General features: G+C 52.6%; 7 protein-coding genes across 7 annotated transcripts; 2 read left to right on the top strand and 5 right to left on the bottom strand.

Annotated features, from left to right (window-relative positions):
* On the bottom strand, positions 1 to 931 carry EI97DRAFT_377106 (uncharacterized protein; the record flags this gene model as incomplete). Its single annotated transcript, XM_033795592.1, has 3 exons — positions 1 to 80; positions 132 to 809; positions 859 to 931. The coding sequence occupies 3 exons, from the start codon at positions 929 to 931 to the stop codon at positions 1 to 3; spliced, it is 831 nt and encodes a 276-aa protein (XP_033653922.1).
* Positions 932 to 1228: 297 nt separating this feature from the next.
* EI97DRAFT_37935 (Sm-like ribonucleoprotein) lies at positions 1229 to 1965 on the bottom strand. The gene is made up of 3 exons (XM_033795709.1): positions 1834 to 1965; positions 1725 to 1785; positions 1229 to 1671 (listed from the first exon to the last, which is right to left on the bottom strand). Exons 1-3 carry the CDS (start codon positions 1879 to 1881, stop codon positions 1436 to 1438), a joined length of 345 nt encoding a protein of 114 aa, XP_033653921.1. The 5' UTR covers positions 1882 to 1965; the 3' UTR covers positions 1229 to 1435.
* A 166-nt stretch (positions 1966 to 2131) lies between these two features.
* EI97DRAFT_377425 (HAD-superfamily phosphatase) lies at positions 2132 to 3023 on the top strand (the record flags this gene model as incomplete). The annotated part of the gene is made up of 4 exons (XM_033795608.1): positions 2132 to 2353; positions 2480 to 2629; positions 2712 to 2858; positions 2940 to 3023. The coding sequence occupies 4 exons, from the start codon at positions 2132 to 2134 to the stop codon at positions 3021 to 3023; spliced, it is 603 nt and encodes a 200-aa protein (XP_033653920.1).
* Positions 3024 to 3868: 845 nt separating this feature from the next.
* Positions 3869 to 6380, bottom strand: EI97DRAFT_501158 (uncharacterized protein). The gene is made up of 2 exons (XM_033802693.1): positions 5873 to 6380; positions 3869 to 5816 (listed from the first exon to the last, which is right to left on the bottom strand). Exons 1-2 carry the CDS (start codon positions 6308 to 6310, stop codon positions 4008 to 4010), a joined length of 2247 nt encoding a protein of 748 aa, XP_033653919.1. The 5' UTR covers positions 6311 to 6380; the 3' UTR covers positions 3869 to 4007.
* Positions 6381 to 7158: 778 nt separating this feature from the next.
* EI97DRAFT_37868 (PH-domain-containing protein) lies at positions 7159 to 8788 on the bottom strand. The gene is made up of 2 exons (XM_033795674.1): positions 8445 to 8788; positions 7159 to 8390 (listed from the first exon to the last, which is right to left on the bottom strand). Exons 1-2 carry the CDS (start codon positions 8628 to 8630, stop codon positions 7329 to 7331), a joined length of 1248 nt encoding a protein of 415 aa, XP_033653918.1. The 5' UTR covers positions 8631 to 8788; the 3' UTR covers positions 7159 to 7328.
* Positions 8789 to 8938: 150 nt separating this feature from the next.
* On the top strand, positions 8939 to 12706 carry EI97DRAFT_433217 (elongation factor 2). Its single transcript, XM_033798350.1, has 4 exons — positions 8939 to 9097; positions 9150 to 10114; positions 10209 to 11729; positions 11782 to 12706. Exons 1-4 carry the CDS (start codon positions 9035 to 9037, stop codon positions 12512 to 12514), a joined length of 3282 nt encoding a protein of 1093 aa, XP_033653917.1. The 5' UTR covers positions 8939 to 9034; the 3' UTR covers positions 12515 to 12706.
* On the bottom strand, positions 12599 to 18314 carry EI97DRAFT_398085 (rRNA biogenesis protein-like protein RRP5). Its single transcript, XM_033796383.1, has 3 exons — positions 17823 to 18314; positions 13378 to 17775; positions 12599 to 13317 (listed from the first exon to the last, which is right to left on the bottom strand). The coding sequence occupies exons 1-3, from the start codon at positions 18273 to 18275 to the stop codon at positions 12799 to 12801; spliced, it is 5370 nt and encodes a 1789-aa protein (XP_033653916.1). The 5' UTR covers positions 18276 to 18314; the 3' UTR covers positions 12599 to 12798.
* Positions 18315 to 18501: the final 187 nt, after the last annotated feature.

The raw sequence follows: 18501 nt of genomic DNA, 5'->3' as shown, positions 1-18501 counted from the left end.
TCAGAAATCTTTCATCAGGTCGCCGACGGCTTTAGCGGCAAAGCGTCTCCGCTCGGCTTCGGGCAGGCCCTCTCCCATGTCTTTACGGTCAGAATATACGTCATATAGCATATAAGACTGAGAAGTCATACCTTTGATAGCAATCATCCTCTGCATCATCCGTTCCAACTCTTCGACCTGTGCCTCGGCATCTTCGTCTTCCATACCATTGACTGCAGCCTTCACGCCAAAAAGCTCCCTCCCCATCTCCGCCTCTTCCGCATCGAAACTTTCTCCGAACTCATCCTCTCCCTCGAACTCCAATTCTGCATCGTCGCCGTCCCACTCGTGCGCCTTGAGTGCCTCCTCTATCCTCTTGATACCCATTTCTTCGCCAAACTCATTCTTCCCCTTGGCCTCGCTGTCCACAAATTCAAAGCCATGTTCGTTGCACAGCTCTTCCCACTCCTCCGTGCTCCTCTCCAGATGCGGCGTCATGCCCTGCGGCATAGCAACTGCCAAACACACCGCATCTCCAGTGTATCCGCAAGCGCGCTCAATGACTTCCGCAATCGCCTTCAGCGACTCCCTCACATGCACCACTTCGTTTTCCTTGACCGGTTTGCGGAAACAAAAAATCCATGCTCCGAGCACAGACACAACTTCCTTCGCTTCTGGCTTCATGAATTCGGTTCGCCATTGTTCGACGTGGGGAATCTCATCAATCCATATCGGTAGCAATGCCCTATAGTAGCGAGTAGTGACTTCCCAACTGTGAGACAGGCCGGCGGTGGAGTCGGAGGTTAGCTCGGGAGCGGATCCTGTGAGGTCTGATCTCGACTTTAGCATGTGAGCTGGTGAAGAAAGCGGTTGAAATACCTTTAAGGAGGGTGAGGACACCGGAGTCTGGCGCTCCGAGGACAAGTATGCGCCGAGGGTTCCTGATTTCCATGCTGAAGTTGCCGAGGGAGGGCTGATGTGGAGGAAGTTCAAGACTGCAGAGATGGTACTTGTAGATGCGGAGGTTCGGAGGTCTTGGCATTCTACAAGTGGGGTGGTTATTCAAGATTCACGAGTTAATCTAGATAACACTGGCAGCCATACAGTAAATACGTGCTGCTGTGGTATCTCTATGGTCTTCACAGCCATTAAGTCGACGAATTGTTGATCTTGATCGAATTTTCGCTTTCGCTTGTGGCATTGCCCATTAGATGGTTTGCAGTATCGCAAGGCCCACGAGACACCCAGATGAACAGTGGCGCTCAATCGCCTCTAGTGGTATCATGAATCCAGGTCTTTACACCATTTCCATACTCTTGATTGTTTCCATGCCTTCGCCCAGCAATCCCGTCATGGCATTCCGCGTTTTTGCAGGGGTCTCATTACTCCTGCAGCGGAGCAAATGAAGCCCATATCCCGTACTCCAAATTTCCTGTTCCTTCTCATTTATCTTCGTTCAGCGGGCCCCACGAGCTCCCCTCGCCCTGTTCACGGTTGCCCTTCCGCGTGCAAGACCGACACCACGACCCCTAGTACCCCGGGAGCGGAACATCGGCGCATTGCGCAACATGTCAGGGACGATGAAGAATCGCACGTGGGAACCGCGAATATAAACTTGTTCGAGATGTGAGACGCGACCGTCGCGAGCGGTAACGGTGATATCCTTCAGTTGGACGTTCATGTTATCTTCGGCTGGTTTAACGTCAGGATCGCCAGTCCAACTGCACAGGAGGAAGGTAGCGCACCTTCTAATAGCTTGCCCCTGTATACCTCGCCGGAAGTGATCTCCAGCGTCACGATATGACCCTATGCGCAAGTCAGTAGTGCCTATTGCAGCGTGAATGAGTCGCGTACAGTAGCCTCATTAAGGAGCTTAATCGGGATGCCGATCGTGCTCGTCATGTTGATTGCGCTTTATGCGAGGGTCCTCTGTTGATATCCGCAATGAGACTGTGGTTTTGTAGGCGTAATGAGTGTAGACGATCGATCTGGGGTTGGTGATGTTCGAATTTCCGAACTGGAGCTTGGACCGGATTTCTTGGCATGCCCGTGCCCAGGTCTAGGAGGTGTCTTGCATCTACTGTATCATGCCTAGATTTCTGCTCCTTTAAATACTACATAGAATTTCACACTCGTTTTCTCACTCCCCCTAATGAATCTATCGGGGACACTCAATGTCTTCCGGCTGGTCAGAGACCCGGCTCTGTGCCTCCCGCAACATACCGTCTCTACTTTCAATCACCTGCCGATACCCCTGTCAAAGGCCTTTTCTAAAAAAGATGGAGAGAAGGACGTCGATATCAAAGCCGTAGTCCTGGATAAGGATAATTGTTTTGCTATACCTCATACCAACGAAGTCTATGGGCCATACCAGGTATGTATTCGAATATTAGAATTCTATCTACTTGTCATTTTGAACTCTTGTCTCCGTGGATGATGGGAATTCCAAGTCGGAGATTCGAGTATATATATCCAATTATTTGGTCTAACAATTGAGAAGGAGAAATTTCAGGAACTTCGCAATGCGTACCCTGGGTCTAAGCTGTTGATCGTCTCCAACACAGCTGGCACGGCCTCGGACAAGCACCAAGCGGAAGCCGCTCTACTAGAGAAGACCACTGGTGTTAAGGTCCTCAGACATTCTACGAAGGTGCGTTTATCCAAAGCTGCGCATAGTCTTACCACCAAGCGTTGTACTCGAACCTTGTATTGAACGATTTAACACCGTATAGAAACCCGGCTGCAAGGCCGAGGTTATGGAGTACTTTCGCAGAAACCCTGATTCTGAGGTCACGTCACCTTCTCAGGTCGCAATAGTGGGCGACCGTCTATTCACGGATGTTATGATGGCAAACCTAATGGGGAGCTATGGCTTCTGGGTCAAAGACGGTATCATTGAGCACAAGAGCATAGTAAGTTCCGCCTCGAGACTCTGAAATTGCACTATTAACACTGGCAAGTGGGCTCGCATGGAAGACAGATTCTCGGACTTCATACTCCGTAGGGGATACTGCGCACCTGATCCTCGCAGTAACTTCGAGTGATTGGAATTCCTGGTGTCAACCTCCTTCTTTTGTTTCCAAGTCAGTGGACCGCAACCCAACCCTTCCTTATGATACCCGTATATGGTAAATTCGTCTTGTAATCTGGTCTCACGTCATTGTCTCCCCTCACCACCTCCTATATGTTCCACTTGCACATATCTCTCCGTTTTGCCGCCGTAGCTGGGTGGTCTCTAACGGTTTTTGTGATATCTGGGCCGTCTGTAATTTCAGGAGATCATATTTACTTTTGAACCTCCTCTATTCCTTTTCATTCAAAGCCATGTCTCCCTTTCTTCAGAGCTCGAACAAACATTCCAGTCAACCCCTTTATTTGCGTTCTATATGGCCTCTTTCAGTGACAACGATAATACCACTCTGTCCCCGTCCCCTTTTCCTCACAATTGCTCTCTTGAAGGCTTCCGTTGGGATTGAGGCTGACAGCTGTGTCGAGCAGATTGACACCCCATCATCTCCAAGGGACGGCCGCCCACTGTCAATTCAGACCCCATCCATCCGCTGTTTCGGCTCGCTTTTTGCCTTTGACCAATACCAAGTCGCCATCGGGTCGATTTGGGCGCTGTGGTCGGTTTCCGATAGAAGTCCGTCGGTGAAAGTCTGACAACACGCCTCAGCTGCTGGTTGTTATATGTGTGTGGTAATTTTTCTCAACGAAAAAGCGGTCCCCGGGCCATTGCGGCACCAAGACAAACGGAGAGAGATCAATACACACCGACACCTCCATTTTTGCAGATAAAAACCACGCACTCACTCCACGTCCAAACCAACACAAACATACACATACCCACGCACACAATCACCCTGTTCCACCGTGACTTGATAACGAAGCTAGTTATACGGTCCTGCTTCCTGGGGGACAGCGGCCCATCTTCGTGTCCACTCAAGACATGGTGGCGGACGTTAGACTCTCATCCACCAAGTTTTTAGACGGAATTCAAATTCTAAAATACGACATCGACACCTAAGCTACTCTCCCATAGCCTCCCTCCCCCTATCCTGCACCCTCGCCAACTCCAGCACCAACCTCCAAGCATAAATCCCCCTATCCACCTCCCTCATCGCCTTCCCAAACCACTCCCTCCCCTCCTCCGCCACCCTTCTCGCAAGCTCCCTTCCCCTCTCCGTCAGCGCCAGAAACTGCACCAATTCCGGCAATTCTTCCATTCCCATGCTCACGGGTACATAATGCACCCACGGCACCAGCCGCTCATCGTGCCATTCTCGAAACAGCGTCTGCTTGAGCGGACACGAGTGCGAAGCCAGGAAGCGGTAGAAGCGACCCGATATACCGTTCCCGTCCAGGTCAAACACGAGTCGGTGACGGAGCGGGGCGTGCGGTGATTCAGGCAGCGAGGGGGAAAAGAAGTGGGACTGAGCGCGGCAGGACGCGCGAGCGCAGTGCGAGATTTGCGTGAATGCGACATTGTAGAGTCGTGGGTTCAGGAAGGTGGTGGTTGTGCGGTTGATTGCGTTGCCGTGTTCTGACAGATAGGAATGGTTGCATGTATGGAGGTTGTTGGCGAAGGTGACGAAGCGCTGGCGGTGGAAGTGCTGCCATTGCTCACTCGAATGGTCGGTGGCGAAGGCGCCGGTTGTGGAGCCCGCCCAGTAGAGCAGGTTTTTCTTCTTGTCCCATTCTGTGCCGTATTTTTCGTCGTAGGCGAAATCGTCCTCCATGTAGGCGGCGCTGGGGTAGAGGATGTCGCCCATTGTTGAGGGTGAGCCTGTTGATAGAATTGGGACGATGCCTTCGAATAAGCGAAAGGAAGCTGGGCTCTGGAAGAAGCCGTGTTGGGTGCTGTATCGCGGGTTCTGGCAAAGGTCCATAGCTGTTTGAGTAGAGGTGATGAACGGGATGCCGTAGTTGTCTATCGCTTTGATAGTCTCGTCATTTTGATATCTTCGCCTCTTGTTCTTTGATAAGCAGTGCTGGGTGAGAATGTCCCATACTGGGCGATGAGACAGGCCGCTCTTGAACGATAATGCTGTCGTGTCTCTATCCTGAGTTGATTGGTTGTCTGATAGCAAGACCAGCGGCTCATCAAGGTGATTGATTAGGAACCTGACATCGCCTACTCCATCCAACCCGCGAACGTTCCTCAGAAACTCATCGAACATCTGTCCGGTATGGCGATCAAAAGTCCGACCCGGGTGCTGACAAGTTGTCTTCCCCTCTCCCGGGGAGAACACGCACGACCACAGCTCACTGCCCGGTTGTGCATATGCCTCCTCCATAGCCTTCTGCACCTGCGCCCCGCTCACCTTCAGGAACGGGAATATAGCCTCGAATAGCATGTCGAACTCGTCGACAATTGGCGACTGCTGCTCCACAGCGTACGCATACCAGGCTTGAAACCCAGGCGGAGGGTCAAGGCCGTAACGGCGGCGGTACTCAGCGAATGCGGCGCTGTAATTCTGAGATTGTCTGTGGATCATGGCTTCGAATTGCGTTTTCGCCTTCTGAGCGAGGATTTCTACGGGGTGACGGGCTTGCGATGAGAGGCGGAAGCTCGTCTCTGCGGCTAATATGTGTTTCCAAATGATGTTGTTGGATGCAATGAATGGGATAACTGGAACGAATCCCAGGAGCCAGAGGAAAGAACGCGCAGAGACCAATGGTCGGGGAAGCATGTGAAGAGTTTGCCCGAGAGCTAGTAGCGAGCATAATATATACGTCACAGCCTGTGCGTATGAAGTGTATGAAGAGGAGTTATGTGTTGAGGCCATGCTGAAAGTGCCTATCGCAGAGGCAATGCTCCATGAAGCATGTTTTGCCTACTCATATAAGCAAAATTTCAAAGTCGACGATAGGAATCGGTGATTGCTCATACCGCGTAAGCCAGGAAGAACCAAGATGAAGCTTTAGCTAAAGACTGAGCTGCCAGAAGTGGGAGGTAGGGATGCTTCGGGAATCCAAACAACGCTGTCTGAATGACCAGTACCATTATCAAGATGCATAGTACTCGCCACGACAGTGGTTTGATGTTTTCCTCAAAGTTGATTTGCAGGGGGAAGTATGAGGCCCCATTCGTGAAGCTAAGGTAGATCAACAGCATAGCCAAAACAGGTATGAGTCGTATGATATATAACGTTGTTGGCCATGCTAAAAAGTCCCCATCAGACAACGTACAGGTGGAGAATATAGCCACCGCATAGGTACCCCAGATCTTGTGGACAAAGGGAGCAAACAGCCGTGACGGAAAACTTTGTCGGTCAGGAGTGATGGGGACTCGCCAATGTAGCAGAAGAGGAGTAAGAAACGGCTGCATGATTTGAGCTCAGCGGTAGTTGTCAAGATTCAAATGCATGGGATACTTACAAGAAGATGAATACGAGCAGTATACTCGCTCTTGTACCCGGAAACAACTCCAACGGACGTCGCCGCTATCCGCAGTGACCGGGAGGAAGCGACTTTAGGATCGTCAATGCCGTTCGCTTCCGGTTGCGGCTCCGCGGTCCCTTTGCGAGAGGCAACGAAGAATATAGGTAGTATCGTCCACGTTAGTATATCCGAGAGCAGCTCAGACTCCCTCGAATACAGGTACTGCGACAAGGTGGCGCAGAGTAAGACTGGCACCACAACTGCTCCGGCATCAATCCTAGAATAAACCCGTAGTATATACATAGTAAGCTGTAGATCTGAAAGAAAGAAAGCAATCTTGAAAGCAAATAAGCCTGAGTCCTCCGCCCTGCCGAGGTTGAGGTTGAGGTTGAGGAATTTCTTGAAATTGTACGCACTTTAAATTAGATCTCCCTGCCCGTTGAAGCGTGATTGTTTGTGGGGGGTGTCGGCGTTATTGCTGTGCCACGACCAAGAATGTTGGCAGGAGAATGTACCCAATAATACAGAAATAAACTGCCAGGATTCTGTGTGGGTCGAATCGTGGTCAGGCTCGCGATATCCAGAGTTGGTATTAGTAAATCTACTGCAAGCGCTACACTATACATTAAACTACACACACTAGAAGATGATAGGAAAAGTTGCCGACAAGGCTGTCCAGGCAGATTACGATCCGGGTTCCAGTCGCCCTCCGGCGTGATGGAAAGGCCGACCAAGAGCACTCCTGCCTGGGAGGGTTCGAGGCAATGCAGATATCGTAAATCGTGAGGATCATGAAGGTAAGAGCGCTTGAGAAATGCAACAGCCTCCGCTTCGATTTTCCAGAACCGAGAGAAAGGGAATATTGGATCGCGGATGGCAACAAAGGAGAAGGGCGCTGTAGCCGATGGGAAAGCCGACACACACAAGTGGTGGTATAATGCGGAGATCGACTGAGTTGCTTTGACTTAACGTGCACCTTGGACCGGGAATGAATGAGAATTCGATTCGACGGTAACGAGCGGAACCGACTGTTGGTTTGCAACTGGGTTGTGCTTCATTGCAGCTGGCGGAGACAGAGCCGACTTCTGTGCTTCTTGCAGCTCACGTTGGAGCTCGGATTCCTTTCTCTTCACCAGAATGGACTTGCAACCACCCAGGAATCTCGCGAGAGAGTCTTCATCTGGGGCGCAGAAACGGAAGCTCTTTTCCTCGGTGATGACCTGCATACAGAACTTTTTACTTTTCGACGCCGGATCAATCTCGACTGCATCGATAATGGAGGGAAAGGGGATGATGAGGTTTGCAGCATATTCCTCCTCATTCTTGTACAGGCCCAAGGACTTTGGTCGTAGCACGACCCAGACCTTCTTCCATTGTCGGACGCCGCCTTTGGATTTTAAGAGGTAGAGCCAACCATGGTATATCACGCGCTCATCATCCGGGAGGGCGTTGAGATTGCTCACCTGGGAAGCGTTCTGCTGTTCCAATGGACGGGGGAGGGAGGCGGACGATCGTTGAAAGCGGGCATGGATTGGTCCAGCGGTGTCTGAGAAGTCTGAGAAGGAGCCATGTTCGTTACCCGAGTAGGTTAGAGCATGCGAGGGCTGACGTCCTCGATGCATTATGTCGATGGCAGTAGAAGGTGCCGTAGTCCCAGTGGGTTCCGCTTCCGATGAGCTCGAAACAACATTGTCCCTCGGCGCGAGTGTTCCGAAACCAGAGAATGTGGTCTTGTTGCCAGACGGGCTGAGCAGAATCATCTCTTCGTCCTCCCTGTCGATCCGTGCAGCTGTTCGTATCAAGTCAACCCATTCCTGCGCATCCTTCTCCGTCGGTGCGCTTAGATGGAAGTTGCGCGCCGGACAAAATAGGCCAAACACATTTTCCTTCTTCTTGTTCGAATCCTTTTGACGGGCGACGGCGGTCAGATCTGCCAGATTGATTTGATGGCGCAAGCCGGTTTCGTCGGCTGATTTGTATATGGAGAGAATATTGGGACGGAGAACGAGGTAGGCCGATCGCCATTTCTGAGCAAACTGTCAGTGTTCTGGGAAGAGATGCTAGGCATCCAGGGCTCGTGCCTTGGTCTTGCGAGTGCGTTTGAGAACAGAGCCAGCCTTGATGACACGGTCAAACTCGAAGCTTCCATTCTGGTTGACGGGTGAGCACACGGCCCAATTGGCATGCTGTGTCTGCAGTGCATCGATGCGTGGTGGTTTTATGCGGGTAGCCGAGGGGGGTGGAGGCTGCCCGTCGGTGGCCGCCATGGTCTCTGTTGGTGACGAGGAGGAGTCATCCACAGGACCTGTCCGTGAAGGCTGGGCAATGGCGGAGGGCTACGAGAAGAACGTGTAGGCGAGGAACTGTGCTCGGTGGTGAGAGACGTACTGTATGTGGGGAGACAACAGTGTTGGGAAAATGTACGGGACCCTTCGAGCGAGCCGGGGCAGGTGACGGCGTGGTGGTAACCCCCTGTTGAGGAGCTGGAGTTAGTGGCTTGGCAACGGTAGGCCGGTCACCCCTGTCAGATCACGGCGGGGCAATCAACCTCTTGTCTCGGATTTCTTGTTGCCCCATCACTTCCAACAGAAGCGCCCAACTTTCTGGACGCTTCCCAGCCAACGGTTGCACCCTTTCTCTGCCACTTCTGCTGCACTCCCACTCGCCTACCATGCCCGTCGTTCCTCCCGAGAAGCTCGTTTCGCTCCAGCGCGCGGCTGAGAGCATTCGAAACGTATGTCAAACACCCCTCCCCGCGCCTCTGCGGATACTCATGCACCCTTTAGATATGTATCCTAGCCCATGTCGACCATGGGAAAACCTCTCTCACCGATGCCCTTATTGCCACGAATGGTATAATATCACCAAAGCTGGCCGGCAAGATCCGCTATTTGGACTCAAGACCGGATGAGCAGCTGCGCGGCATCACCATGGAGTCGTCCGCCATATCACTGTACTTTTCGATAACACGGAGGTCCTCCCCGGAAGAGAAGCCAGAGCTGAAGGAGCACCTCATAAACCTGATAGACTCTCCCGGGCACATAGACTTTAGCTACGAGGTGTCAACCGCATCGCGGCTTTGCGATGGTGCCGTTGTCCTCGTTGACGCCGTTGAAGGCGTGTGTAGTCAGACCGTCACTGTGCTCAGGCAGACGTGGATCGAGAAACTGAAACCTCTACTTGTCATTAACAAGATGGACAGGCTAATCACAGAGCTGAAGATGAGCCCCGCTGACGCCTACACGCACCTGAGCAAGCTGTTAGAACAGGTCAACGCCGTCATGGGCAGCTTTTATCAAGGAGAGCGCATGGAAGAAGATCTTCGATGGCGCGAGAAGATGGAGGAGCGACTAAACGCAGCAGCCGCAGACAAGCCTCAGACCTCGTCTTCAGTAATGGAGCACGCCGAGAGCATCGACACGACTAGCACGCCTGCTGAGTACGAAGAGAAGGATGATGAGGATATATACTTCGCCCCCGAGAAAAACAACGTCATCTTCGGCAGTGCCATCGATGGCTGGGCTTTCACCGTCAAGCAGTTTGCCGGCCTCTATGAAAGAAAACTCGGTATAAAGCGCTCCGTTCTTGAAAAGGTATTATGGGGAGACTACTATCTCGACCCCAAAACCAAACGCGTTCTTGGCTCCAAGCATCTCAAAGGTCGTCACTTGAAACCCATGTTCGTGCAGCTAGTCCTGGACAACATATGGGCGGTGTATGAAGCTACCACCGGAGGTAACAATGGGAAGGGGTGCGTGGATTTCCTATACCCTCTCCTTTCCCCTTGCCAACTGTTTTCTCGCTGTATATACATCGCCAATATACTTATTCACCTTGATTTACAGAGATCCCGCCATGCTAGAAAAGATTACCAAATCTCTTTCCCTAACGATACCTCCCCACATCCTCCGCTCCCGCGATCCCCGGGCACTGTTAACAACGCTCTTCGCGGCATGGCTCCCGCTATCAACAGCACTTCTCGTGTCTGTCATCGAATACCTTCCGTCTCCACCAAAGGCTCAAGCCCAGCGCATGCCCGAACTCATCGACAATTCGCCTGGCGCCGATGCCGTGTCACCAGAAATAAGAGAAGCCATAGTCGACTTCAAGACGGACAAGAGTGCCCCTGTAGTGGCATACGTTAGCAAAATGGTCGCTGTTCCCGAGAGCGAGCTACCGGAAAACAGGCGAAGGGGTGGTACTCTGAGCGCAGAAGAAGCCAGAGAGTTGGGCCGGAAGAAGCGTGCCGAAATTGCGCGTCAACAGGCGATCGCAAATGGCGAAGAGGTTGGGGGACTTGCTGATGCCCTTGGTTCTACTGGTATAGAAGACACTGGGACGGCAGACGGGACCGAGGAGACAAAAGAAGAGGTCGAGCACCTCATTGGTTTCGCACGGATCTACTCTGGAACATTGAGTGTCGGCGACGAGGTGTACGTTCTGGGTCCCAAATTCACGCCTGCGAATCCGAATGCGTCGCCTGAACCACAAAAGGTGAAGGTCACTTCACTGTACCTTATGATGGGCCGAAGTCTTGAGCCTCTGACTACGGTTCCGGCTGGTGTGGTTTTCGGTATCGGCGGACTAGCTGGCCATGTGCTGAAGTCCGGCACACTATGTTCGCAATTGGCTGGTTCTATCAACCTCGCAGGCATAACAATGGGCTCGCAACCCATCGTGCGGGTCGCCCTGGAGCCAGAAAACCCTTCAGACCTGGACAAGATGATCAAGGGCCTGAAGTTACTGGTTGAAAGCGACCCTTGTGCTGAGTATGAAGTCTTACAAAGCGGAGAGCATGTTATCCTTACAGCGGGTGAACTGCACCTCGAGAGGTGTCTAAAGGACCTTCGCGAACGGTTTGCCAAGTGCGAAATACAAGCTGGCGAGCCAATGGTACCCTATCGGGAGTCCATCGTGGCAGCCGCTGAGATGAATCCTCCAAAAGACCCCGCGCTGCCACGAGGTACAGTTGTTGGTATCACGTCAAGCAAGCAGATCTCGGTTCGACTGCGAGTACGTCCCTTGCCTTCTAGTGTTACCGAGTTCCTAGGAAAGAATGCAGCAGCTATCAAGCGGCTATATGCGGAGAGACGGGCGGAGGAAGAGAGGCAGCGCAGAGGCGCAGGAAGTTCAGTAGACGGCACTGTTGCCGAACAAGATGGCATGGAGGAGGCGCAACCTCTCGAGACGGGCCTTACTTTAACACTAGAGGAGTTTAAGCAACGACTTGGAGAAGCGTTCCAAGAAGCAAAGGGACAACGAGAAACATGGGCAAATGTTATCGATAGAATAGCGGCCTTCGGTCCCAGGCGAACGGGGCCAAACATCCTGGTGGACGCTACCAACGACGGAATCTTCACAAAGGCGTAAGTGTTCGCATGCCACCATATGGTCGTGTTGTAGACTAACGCATGACAGACTGCGCGAAGTTCAAGCACCATCCCAGGACGCTTCTACAACGCATGCTACCGAGCATGTCCTCACTGCCCAAAGCTTCACCGATAAGATCACCTATGCCTTTCAGCTCGCGTGTGCCCAAGGACCTCTCTGCGCAGAACCAGTCCAAGGAATCGCCGTCTTCGTCGAGGAGGTCACCCTCGCGCTTCCATCGGAACAACAGACCACCGACCAGAGCGGCCGTCTCACCGGCGAAATCATCAAGACGGTCCGCGATTCGATCCGTCAAGGCTTCCTGGACTGGAGCCCGCGCCTCCTGCTCGCCATGTACAACTGCGAAATTCAAGCCTCGACGGACGTCCTCGGACGCGTATATGCCGTGCTGACCCGCCGTCGCGGTCAGATCCTCAGCGAGACGCTGTCGTCGACGTCTTCTGCCAGCACAACCGGCAACCAGACGTTCACGATCAACGCGCTGCTTCCCGTGGCCGAGTCCTTTGGCTTCTCCGACGAGATTCGCAAGCGGAGTTCTGGCAGCGCGAGTCCGCAGCTCCGGTTCGCGGGATTCCAGATGCTGGATGAGGATCCGTTCTGGGTGCCGTTTACGGAGGATGAGTTGGAGGATCTGGGAGAGTTGGCCGACAGGGAGAATGTGGCCAAGAGGTATATGGATGGGGTGAGGAGGAGGAAAGGCTTGTTCGTTAAGGAGGTTTTGGTGAGGGATGCGGAGAAGCAGAAGACGTTGAAGAGGTAGGGAGAGAGATGGATTCTATCACGTGGGGTTACATGTGTACATGAGTGCAAATGGTTTCCTTTGATGTGCAACTGCGAATACATTGAAAGCGGTGGTATTCCTACCAAAGATAGCGACCGTCATGCATGGCTTTCAAGATCAAAATATATATGCAAGTAACAGCTACAAGGTCTCCTTTTGATGATCATCCAAGAATACATTTTTCCCAAAACCGCCAAACGCCCAGCAATGCTACTATGCGAACAATTGCAGACTGCCAACAATAGACCTCACAACAGACGAGATTACTCCTCCTTCTCCTTCTCCTCCAGCTTCTTCTCCATCCAGTCCTTCTCCATCGCCCTGACCTTTCCCGCTCCCTTTGAATTCCCAATATTCTCCTCCCAATCCGCCCACCTCCTAAACACGACTGACGCCCTCTTCCGCTTCATCTTCTGCTTCACCATGCGCTCGTACAACGCCCTGACGTTCTCTCCGATACCATGCGCCTTCTCCAGCTCGACATACATGTCCCAGAGATCGCCCTTCTTGGGCCAATTGCATATGAGCCCTTCAAAAATGGTGCGGCCGTGCTCGGGGTTGCCGTTGGGCGACTTGAATTCCAGCGCAGCGAATTTGGACGTGAGATAGCGGTGTTCGGACTCCGGGACAGATTGCATGGCGCGGTTCAAGAGCGCGCGGGCTCTTGCTGGGGACGGAGGTTGCAGGGTAGACATGAGGAAGGTGGCGTACGAGAGCCACAGAGAGGGAGTAGGCGTGAATTCCTTGTTCTTCGTCATGGCTTGGTAGAGATTGTCCGCTTTCTATTTGGTTCTGCAGTTAGCGCACGGATTAACTGAAATGAAATGCAGGTCAGTACTTACATCAAGCTTTCCCGAAGAGACGTAAATCTTGATCATACGCTCATGTATCTCTCGGGAGTCGTTGTTTTGGCAGGCCTCCTTGAACGTCTCCTCAACAGTGTCATCGCTGCTGAAGTCGTTCTCCAAGTGCAACAAGGCGGTCCACACGTCCAGTTTCTCCTTCTCTTCGCGAGGGTTGATGACAGACAACGCACGACGAGCAATTTGGCGCGCCTTCTCAATCTCATTGAGATCACGCTGGAAGACTATGTAACGGACCCAGAGCTCGGCGCTGTTTGGTTGGCCAAGCAGTAACCGCTCGTAGTCAGCAACGGATTGAGGCCCGTGGGCGTCAAGATCGCCAGTTCTATCCTCCTGGATGGTGGCCTTCTTGTGCTTTTTCTTCTTCCTCTTAGACTCTTCGTCCGATGAAGACTCATCTGCCGCTTTCTGCTCGCCCAGATCGAGCGTAGCGCCCGTCCAGTCAAACCCAGAGGTCTTGAGACCAGTCGTCGATGCCATGTGCGAAGGATCCTCGTCGTCACCTTCATTTTCCTCGGCGTCTTGCATGGCCTCGTCATCATCATCCACACTCTTCACGCTGCGCATGTCTTCATCCACACCATCTACATCCATTTCGGAGACCGCCGATGCATCATCCTCTTCCTCGCCTGAGCTGCCCTCCTCGTCGTCATCCTCTTCAGAGCCCTTGATGTAAGAGTACTTGAGGCCGAAGTTGACTCGCCTCTTTTCTGGGTCAACTTCCAAGACTTTGGCTTTAACAGCATCACCCTCCTTGTACAACGCTTTTAGATTCTGCACCCGGGAGTCGGCAACTTGAGAGATATGGCACAGGCCACTCACGTTGCGTGAGTTGTCGACGACAAGGAAGACACCGAAGTCTTCGACACGCCTGACTTTGGCTGTCACAATTTGCCCAACTTCCATATCACTGAACTCGAGCTGTGGAACGTATTCACCCTCCACCACAGACTTCTTCAAGGTCATCTGCGCGTTTCGCATGCCCGGATTGGCAGCGATAATCTTTCCAGTCACCAGCTGGTCCACCTGGAAAGCTGTCTTCCAATCCTTGATGTATTCGTCTGACAGATTCGAGATCTTCACGAAAGCATCCACGTGCGGACCGAGGCGAACGAAGACACCCTTTGCATCAATCTTCTTCACAAAGCCCCTTACCACCTGGTGAACCTTCAGTTGCGAAATGTCCTTGATTTCGGGGTCCCTGATGGGAAGAGACGAGCTGAGCACACGCGACGGTCTGGCCGATAGCCAAACCTTCTTGTTGGGCACATCCACGCTCAGAACGCAAACGCGTACAATGTCGCCGAGTTTGTAGTTCTTCGGCTTCGCTTTATCATAATCATCCGCAAGCTGCTCAAGGTAAATGGGTCCGGCGATGTTCTCGCTGATCTTGACAACAATGGAAGAGTCGTGAACTTTGGTAACACGCGCTGGAAGCACCAGTCCTTCCTTGAGATCCTTCAGTTCGAATTGCTTGGTAGACTCTGTCGAAGTTGCAGTCAAATCAAGACGGCCAGCTTCAACGTCAACAGCTTTTACGCGAACTCTCAAGGCACAGCCAATCGGGAAGTTGTCTTCAACATTTGCAAGAAGAGAAAGATCATCCGAAAGCTCGAGAAGCTCAATGCGCCCACGAACATTTGCTGATAGATTTACCCACACATATCGGTCAGCGATGTTGTTGATGAAAGCGATGTGAGAAGAGCCAGGAGTGATGTTTTCGAGCGATAAAGTATCCGTGTTGGTCTTGGCTGTAAGCTCAAAGGTAGGTACCTTGCCCTGGCGGTGGGTGATGGGGAGGAAGCGATGATTACGCGCATCGTGAAGCCCGAGAACCTTGACGGGAAGAATCTCGTTCGCCTTGAACTGAGCCAACGGGTGTCTTTTATCTTTGATATCGTCCCAGCTATTGAAGATTTCGGCCACAGATATTCGTCCCTGCACATTATCCGCAACTTGGACATTCAGTTGAGTACTCTTGACAGACTTGATGCGGACCTGTGTAGTGTCCCCAACGTGCAGGTCCGTGGTAGACTTGATATTCTTGTCAACAGCATTGACCGTTGCTTCTCCGACCGTTCCCTGAGTGGGAGGCTTCGCAGTGGTTTCGGCGTCGGCTCTCATCGAAAGCCAGAAGCGAGCCTGCCCTTCGTCGACATAACTGACGCGAGCTGTGATCGACTGGTCTTGTCGTAGGCCGAAATCTGCCAGGTTCTTCATGTCATCGGGAAGCTGAGACTGGAACAACAGGCCAACGACGCCACCACCGAACTCAACGTAGACCCTATCTGGCATCACCTTGCGAACAAAGCCATGCAAGTTGTCGCCAGTCTTGACATCCTCAAAGCTAGTAACCAGTTTCTTGTTTTGGGCATCTTTGCGAAGACTCGGTTTGTTAGACAGGATCACGGCTTTTTGTTTGTTGCGCTTATCGATGACTACAACATCTTCGACCGGACCTCCCACGCGCAGCCGTGCCATGGTAGCCTTGTCTTTCTTCTCAGATCCATCAGTCATGTGGCCAATTCTGAGGAGTCCCTTAACCCCATGCCCCATATCCACAGTGGCCATGTCGTCCGTTTTTTCGAGAACTGTGCCACGGACAATGTCACCGAGGTTGAGAGATTTGAATGTTGCTTCCTTATCGGCATCGACAGCTTCCGGATCTTTGCAAGAGACAATCATACGCTTATGTTCCGGGTCTATGGCGATGATGCGAACATTCACCACCTGTCCGACTTGGAAGTGCTTCGTAGCATCCTCGATGTACGCCTCGCTCATCTCCGCGACAGGTAGCCATGCCTTCACAGGTCCGTAGAAGCGAACTTTGGCACCGGCAGGCTTGACCTCCACAAGGGTACCGGGTCCTCTGTCGTTCACTGATAGAGTGGAATAGTCCACCCATGGTTCCACGTCCGAATTGACTAGAGATTTCTTGAGCGTGAGCTTGACATGGCGTTTTTCCACATCAACCGAGAGCACTCGTGCCGTGACTGTGGCCCCGTCCCTGAACTTTCGCTCAGGATGCTGCAGACGAACGTCAGCAAGGTGTCTTTCCGAGACCAACCCGCGGATGCCTTCAGCGAGGCTGACGAGTACAGAAGTGTGCCCTTTTTTGTCCACGATCAGCTTTTCAACTTTTCCCTTGACGACTTGGCCCACTTTGACGTCCTGCACGCGCAGAAAAGGCTGCTCCAAGACCTTTTTCTCCAGAGAAAGCTGGTAGAGCCCATCCAGCGGGTTGTATCCGAGTACGCGGGTCCGGTGCTTAGATCCAATCTTAAAGGCACCGGACTCTGACGAAGGGCGGTCGACGTTCTCATCCGACAATCGTGAGATGTGGGCAAAGCCCGGGACGCCTTTAACGCCGATATCCAGATACACGCCGCTCGAAGGCTCGACTCTCGTCACCTTTGCCTCTTCGACAAACCCGGAGATAGGAAGAATGCTCAGAGGGTCTTTGCTTTCCTTTGCCTTGCCGAAAACGCGGGTGGAAAGCGAAACGACGTGGTCCAACAAGGATACTCCAACCTTCTTGGGTTCCGAGTTGGGGAATGTGCAAATGATTCTAGCTTTCACCCTAGATCCGATCTTATATTTCTCAGACATATCCTCGCCTCGGTCGGCTGCACCAGAATGCACGGCATCCGCTGTGGCATCCAGCATTCCCATGATCTTCCCAGTAACTGTCGTGGGCGTGGTATCCGTCACTAACATATCAACAGCAGTGCCCGGAAGGAAAACGTCAACGGTGGGAGCGTCCGTGACGTGCGCCAGCTTTTTTAGATTGCCTGTTTTCTGATAATCGGCAGACAGCGTGATAACCCGTCCATCAGAATTCAGACGGGAGACTGTGCAGAGAAACACGGTTCCCTCCTGGACCTTGGAGTGGTCCACATCTTTGCCGATCTCGCTCTTAGGGAGGAAACCCTTCAGTCCCGGCTCTTCGAGGCCCATGTCCATGATCAGGCCGTGGTCCTCGTTGCTGGCCACTGACGCCTGGATGGTTCCGTTCACAGTGATACTGGATTTGGCGAGGCCCCGGTTGACCAAGGCTGGCTGGATCGACAATTCTATTCTCTTTTTCGCTGTGCCACTTGTCGGAACTTCGTCTGCAGCGGACGTGACGCAAGCTCTTAGGTATTGGCCGACCTTGAACATCTTGTCCAGATCGACATCCTCAAAATCGTCTGACTCGTCATCTTCACCAGCGTCTGCGTCAGCCTCCTCGAGCAACTTTTCAATCTTCGCAGTGAACTTATCGGATATCGCGGTAAGCGGCACGAACCCCACGAGGTTATTGGGAAGAGCGAGAACGAGGTCGCGGGAAGTGATCTCGGACACCTGGCCCAGGATGATCATACCCGGTATGATCCTCTACATGCTGTTAGAGACGACTCTCCTGGGTTGCACGTCGCGCCTACCTTGAAGCTCAGCGATTCCACTTTGATCACATTTTCCTTTTCCTCCTCGTGCGCCTTCTTGCTCTTCTTCGATTTCCGCTTCTTTGTAGTTTTAGCAGCTTGCTCCGAGCCTGCCTCCGACCCAATATCGCTCATATCCATATCATCATTTCCACTCCTCTTGATGCCGGCCTGCTCAAAGAGAACATCCTGATTGGCCTTGATTTGAATTTGCTTGTGCTCCAACGGCGTCAAAACGCTAGCGCCACCCCTAGGAAATGCCTTCTCTTCATTCTTGAATACAGATTTCGGGGCCGCCTTCTCAGGCTTCGCAGTTGCGACTTTGGCTGGTTTTCCGGCGTCCGCAGCGTCGGATTTCCGCTGCCGTTTTGCAGAACGGTCTGCTGGTGCGCCGGCCTCCTTTTTGGGCGAAATGCCGGTATTTGTTTCTGCCTTCCGCTTCGGAGCAGCCATGGCGGGGGATACAAAAACAGCGGGAGGGCTGCTGGTTTCTGCTCGCAATTTTCTGAGCCGCAAAGCATTGCGACACAGAAAAAAAGTGGGACCGGAAGCGAAAGTTTCTCCGATTGCCGACATCTTCAGCCACGCCAGCCACAGATGTGGCGGAAAACCACTTTGCGCGTGGGTACGCGTTCGCGATTTGGCTCGTGCGGTCCCACCAGGAATCCAACCTCCAGGG

This window comes from Westerdykella ornata (assembly GCF_010094085.1).
Source record: "Westerdykella ornata strain CBS 379.55 unplaced genomic scaffold EI97scaffold_10, whole genome shotgun sequence".
NCBI lineage: Eukaryota > Fungi > Ascomycota > Dothideomycetes > Pleosporales > Sporormiaceae > Westerdykella > Westerdykella ornata.
This window is presented reverse-complemented; position numbering and strand designations above follow the sequence as displayed.

Excerpts from the sequence above, each read along its gene's own strand:
- EI97DRAFT_501158 (XM_033802693.1), bottom strand. The coding sequence starts at position 6,310 with ATGCAGCCGTTTCTTACTCCTCTTCTGCTACATTGGCGAGTCCCCATC. Across the intron at positions 5,817-5,872 it reads GGTTCTTCCTGGCTTACGCG|GCAAAACATGCTTCATGGAG; the intron begins GTATGAGCAATC and ends TTATATGAGTAG.
- EI97DRAFT_433217 (XM_033798350.1), top strand. The coding sequence starts at position 9,035 with ATGCCCGTCGTTCCTCCCGAGAAGCTCGTTTCGCTCCAGCGCGCGGCT. Across the intron at positions 9,098-9,149 it reads CGGCTGAGAGCATTCGAAAC|ATATGTATCCTAGCCCATGT; the intron begins GTATGTCAAACA and ends TGCACCCTTTAG. Across the intron at positions 11,730-11,781 it reads GACGGAATCTTCACAAAGGC|ACTGCGCGAAGTTCAAGCAC; the intron begins GTAAGTGTTCGC and ends AACGCATGACAG.
- EI97DRAFT_398085 (XM_033796383.1), bottom strand. The coding sequence starts at position 18,275 with ATGGCTGCTCCGAAGCGGAAGGCAGAAACAAATACCGGCATTTCGCCC. Across the intron at positions 17,776-17,822 it reads TGGAATCGCTGAGCTTCAAG|AGGATCATACCGGGTATGAT; the intron begins GTAGGCGCGACG and ends AACAGCATGTAG. Across the intron at positions 13,318-13,377 it reads TCTCTTCGGGAAAGCTTGAT|AAAGCGGACAATCTCTACCA; the intron begins GTAAGTACTGAC and ends AGAACCAAATAG.
- EI97DRAFT_37868 (XM_033795674.1), bottom strand. The coding sequence starts at position 8,630 with ATGGCGGCCACCGACGGGCAGCCTCCACCCCCCTCGGCTACCCGCATA. Across the intron at positions 8,391-8,444 it reads AACGCACTCGCAAGACCAAG|AAATGGCGATCGGCCTACCT; the intron begins GCACGAGCCCTG and ends CAGTTTGCTCAG.
- EI97DRAFT_37935 (XM_033795709.1), bottom strand. The coding sequence starts at position 1,881 with ATGACGAGCACGATCGGCATCCCGATTAAGCTCCTTAATGAGGCTACT. Across the intron at positions 1,786-1,833 it reads AGCTCCTTAATGAGGCTACT|GGTCATATCGTGACGCTGGA; the intron begins GTACGCGACTCA and ends ACTTGCGCATAG. Across the intron at positions 1,672-1,724 it reads CAGGGGCAAGCTATTAGAAG|CCGAAGATAACATGAACGTC; the intron begins GTGCGCTACCTT and ends ACGTTAAACCAG.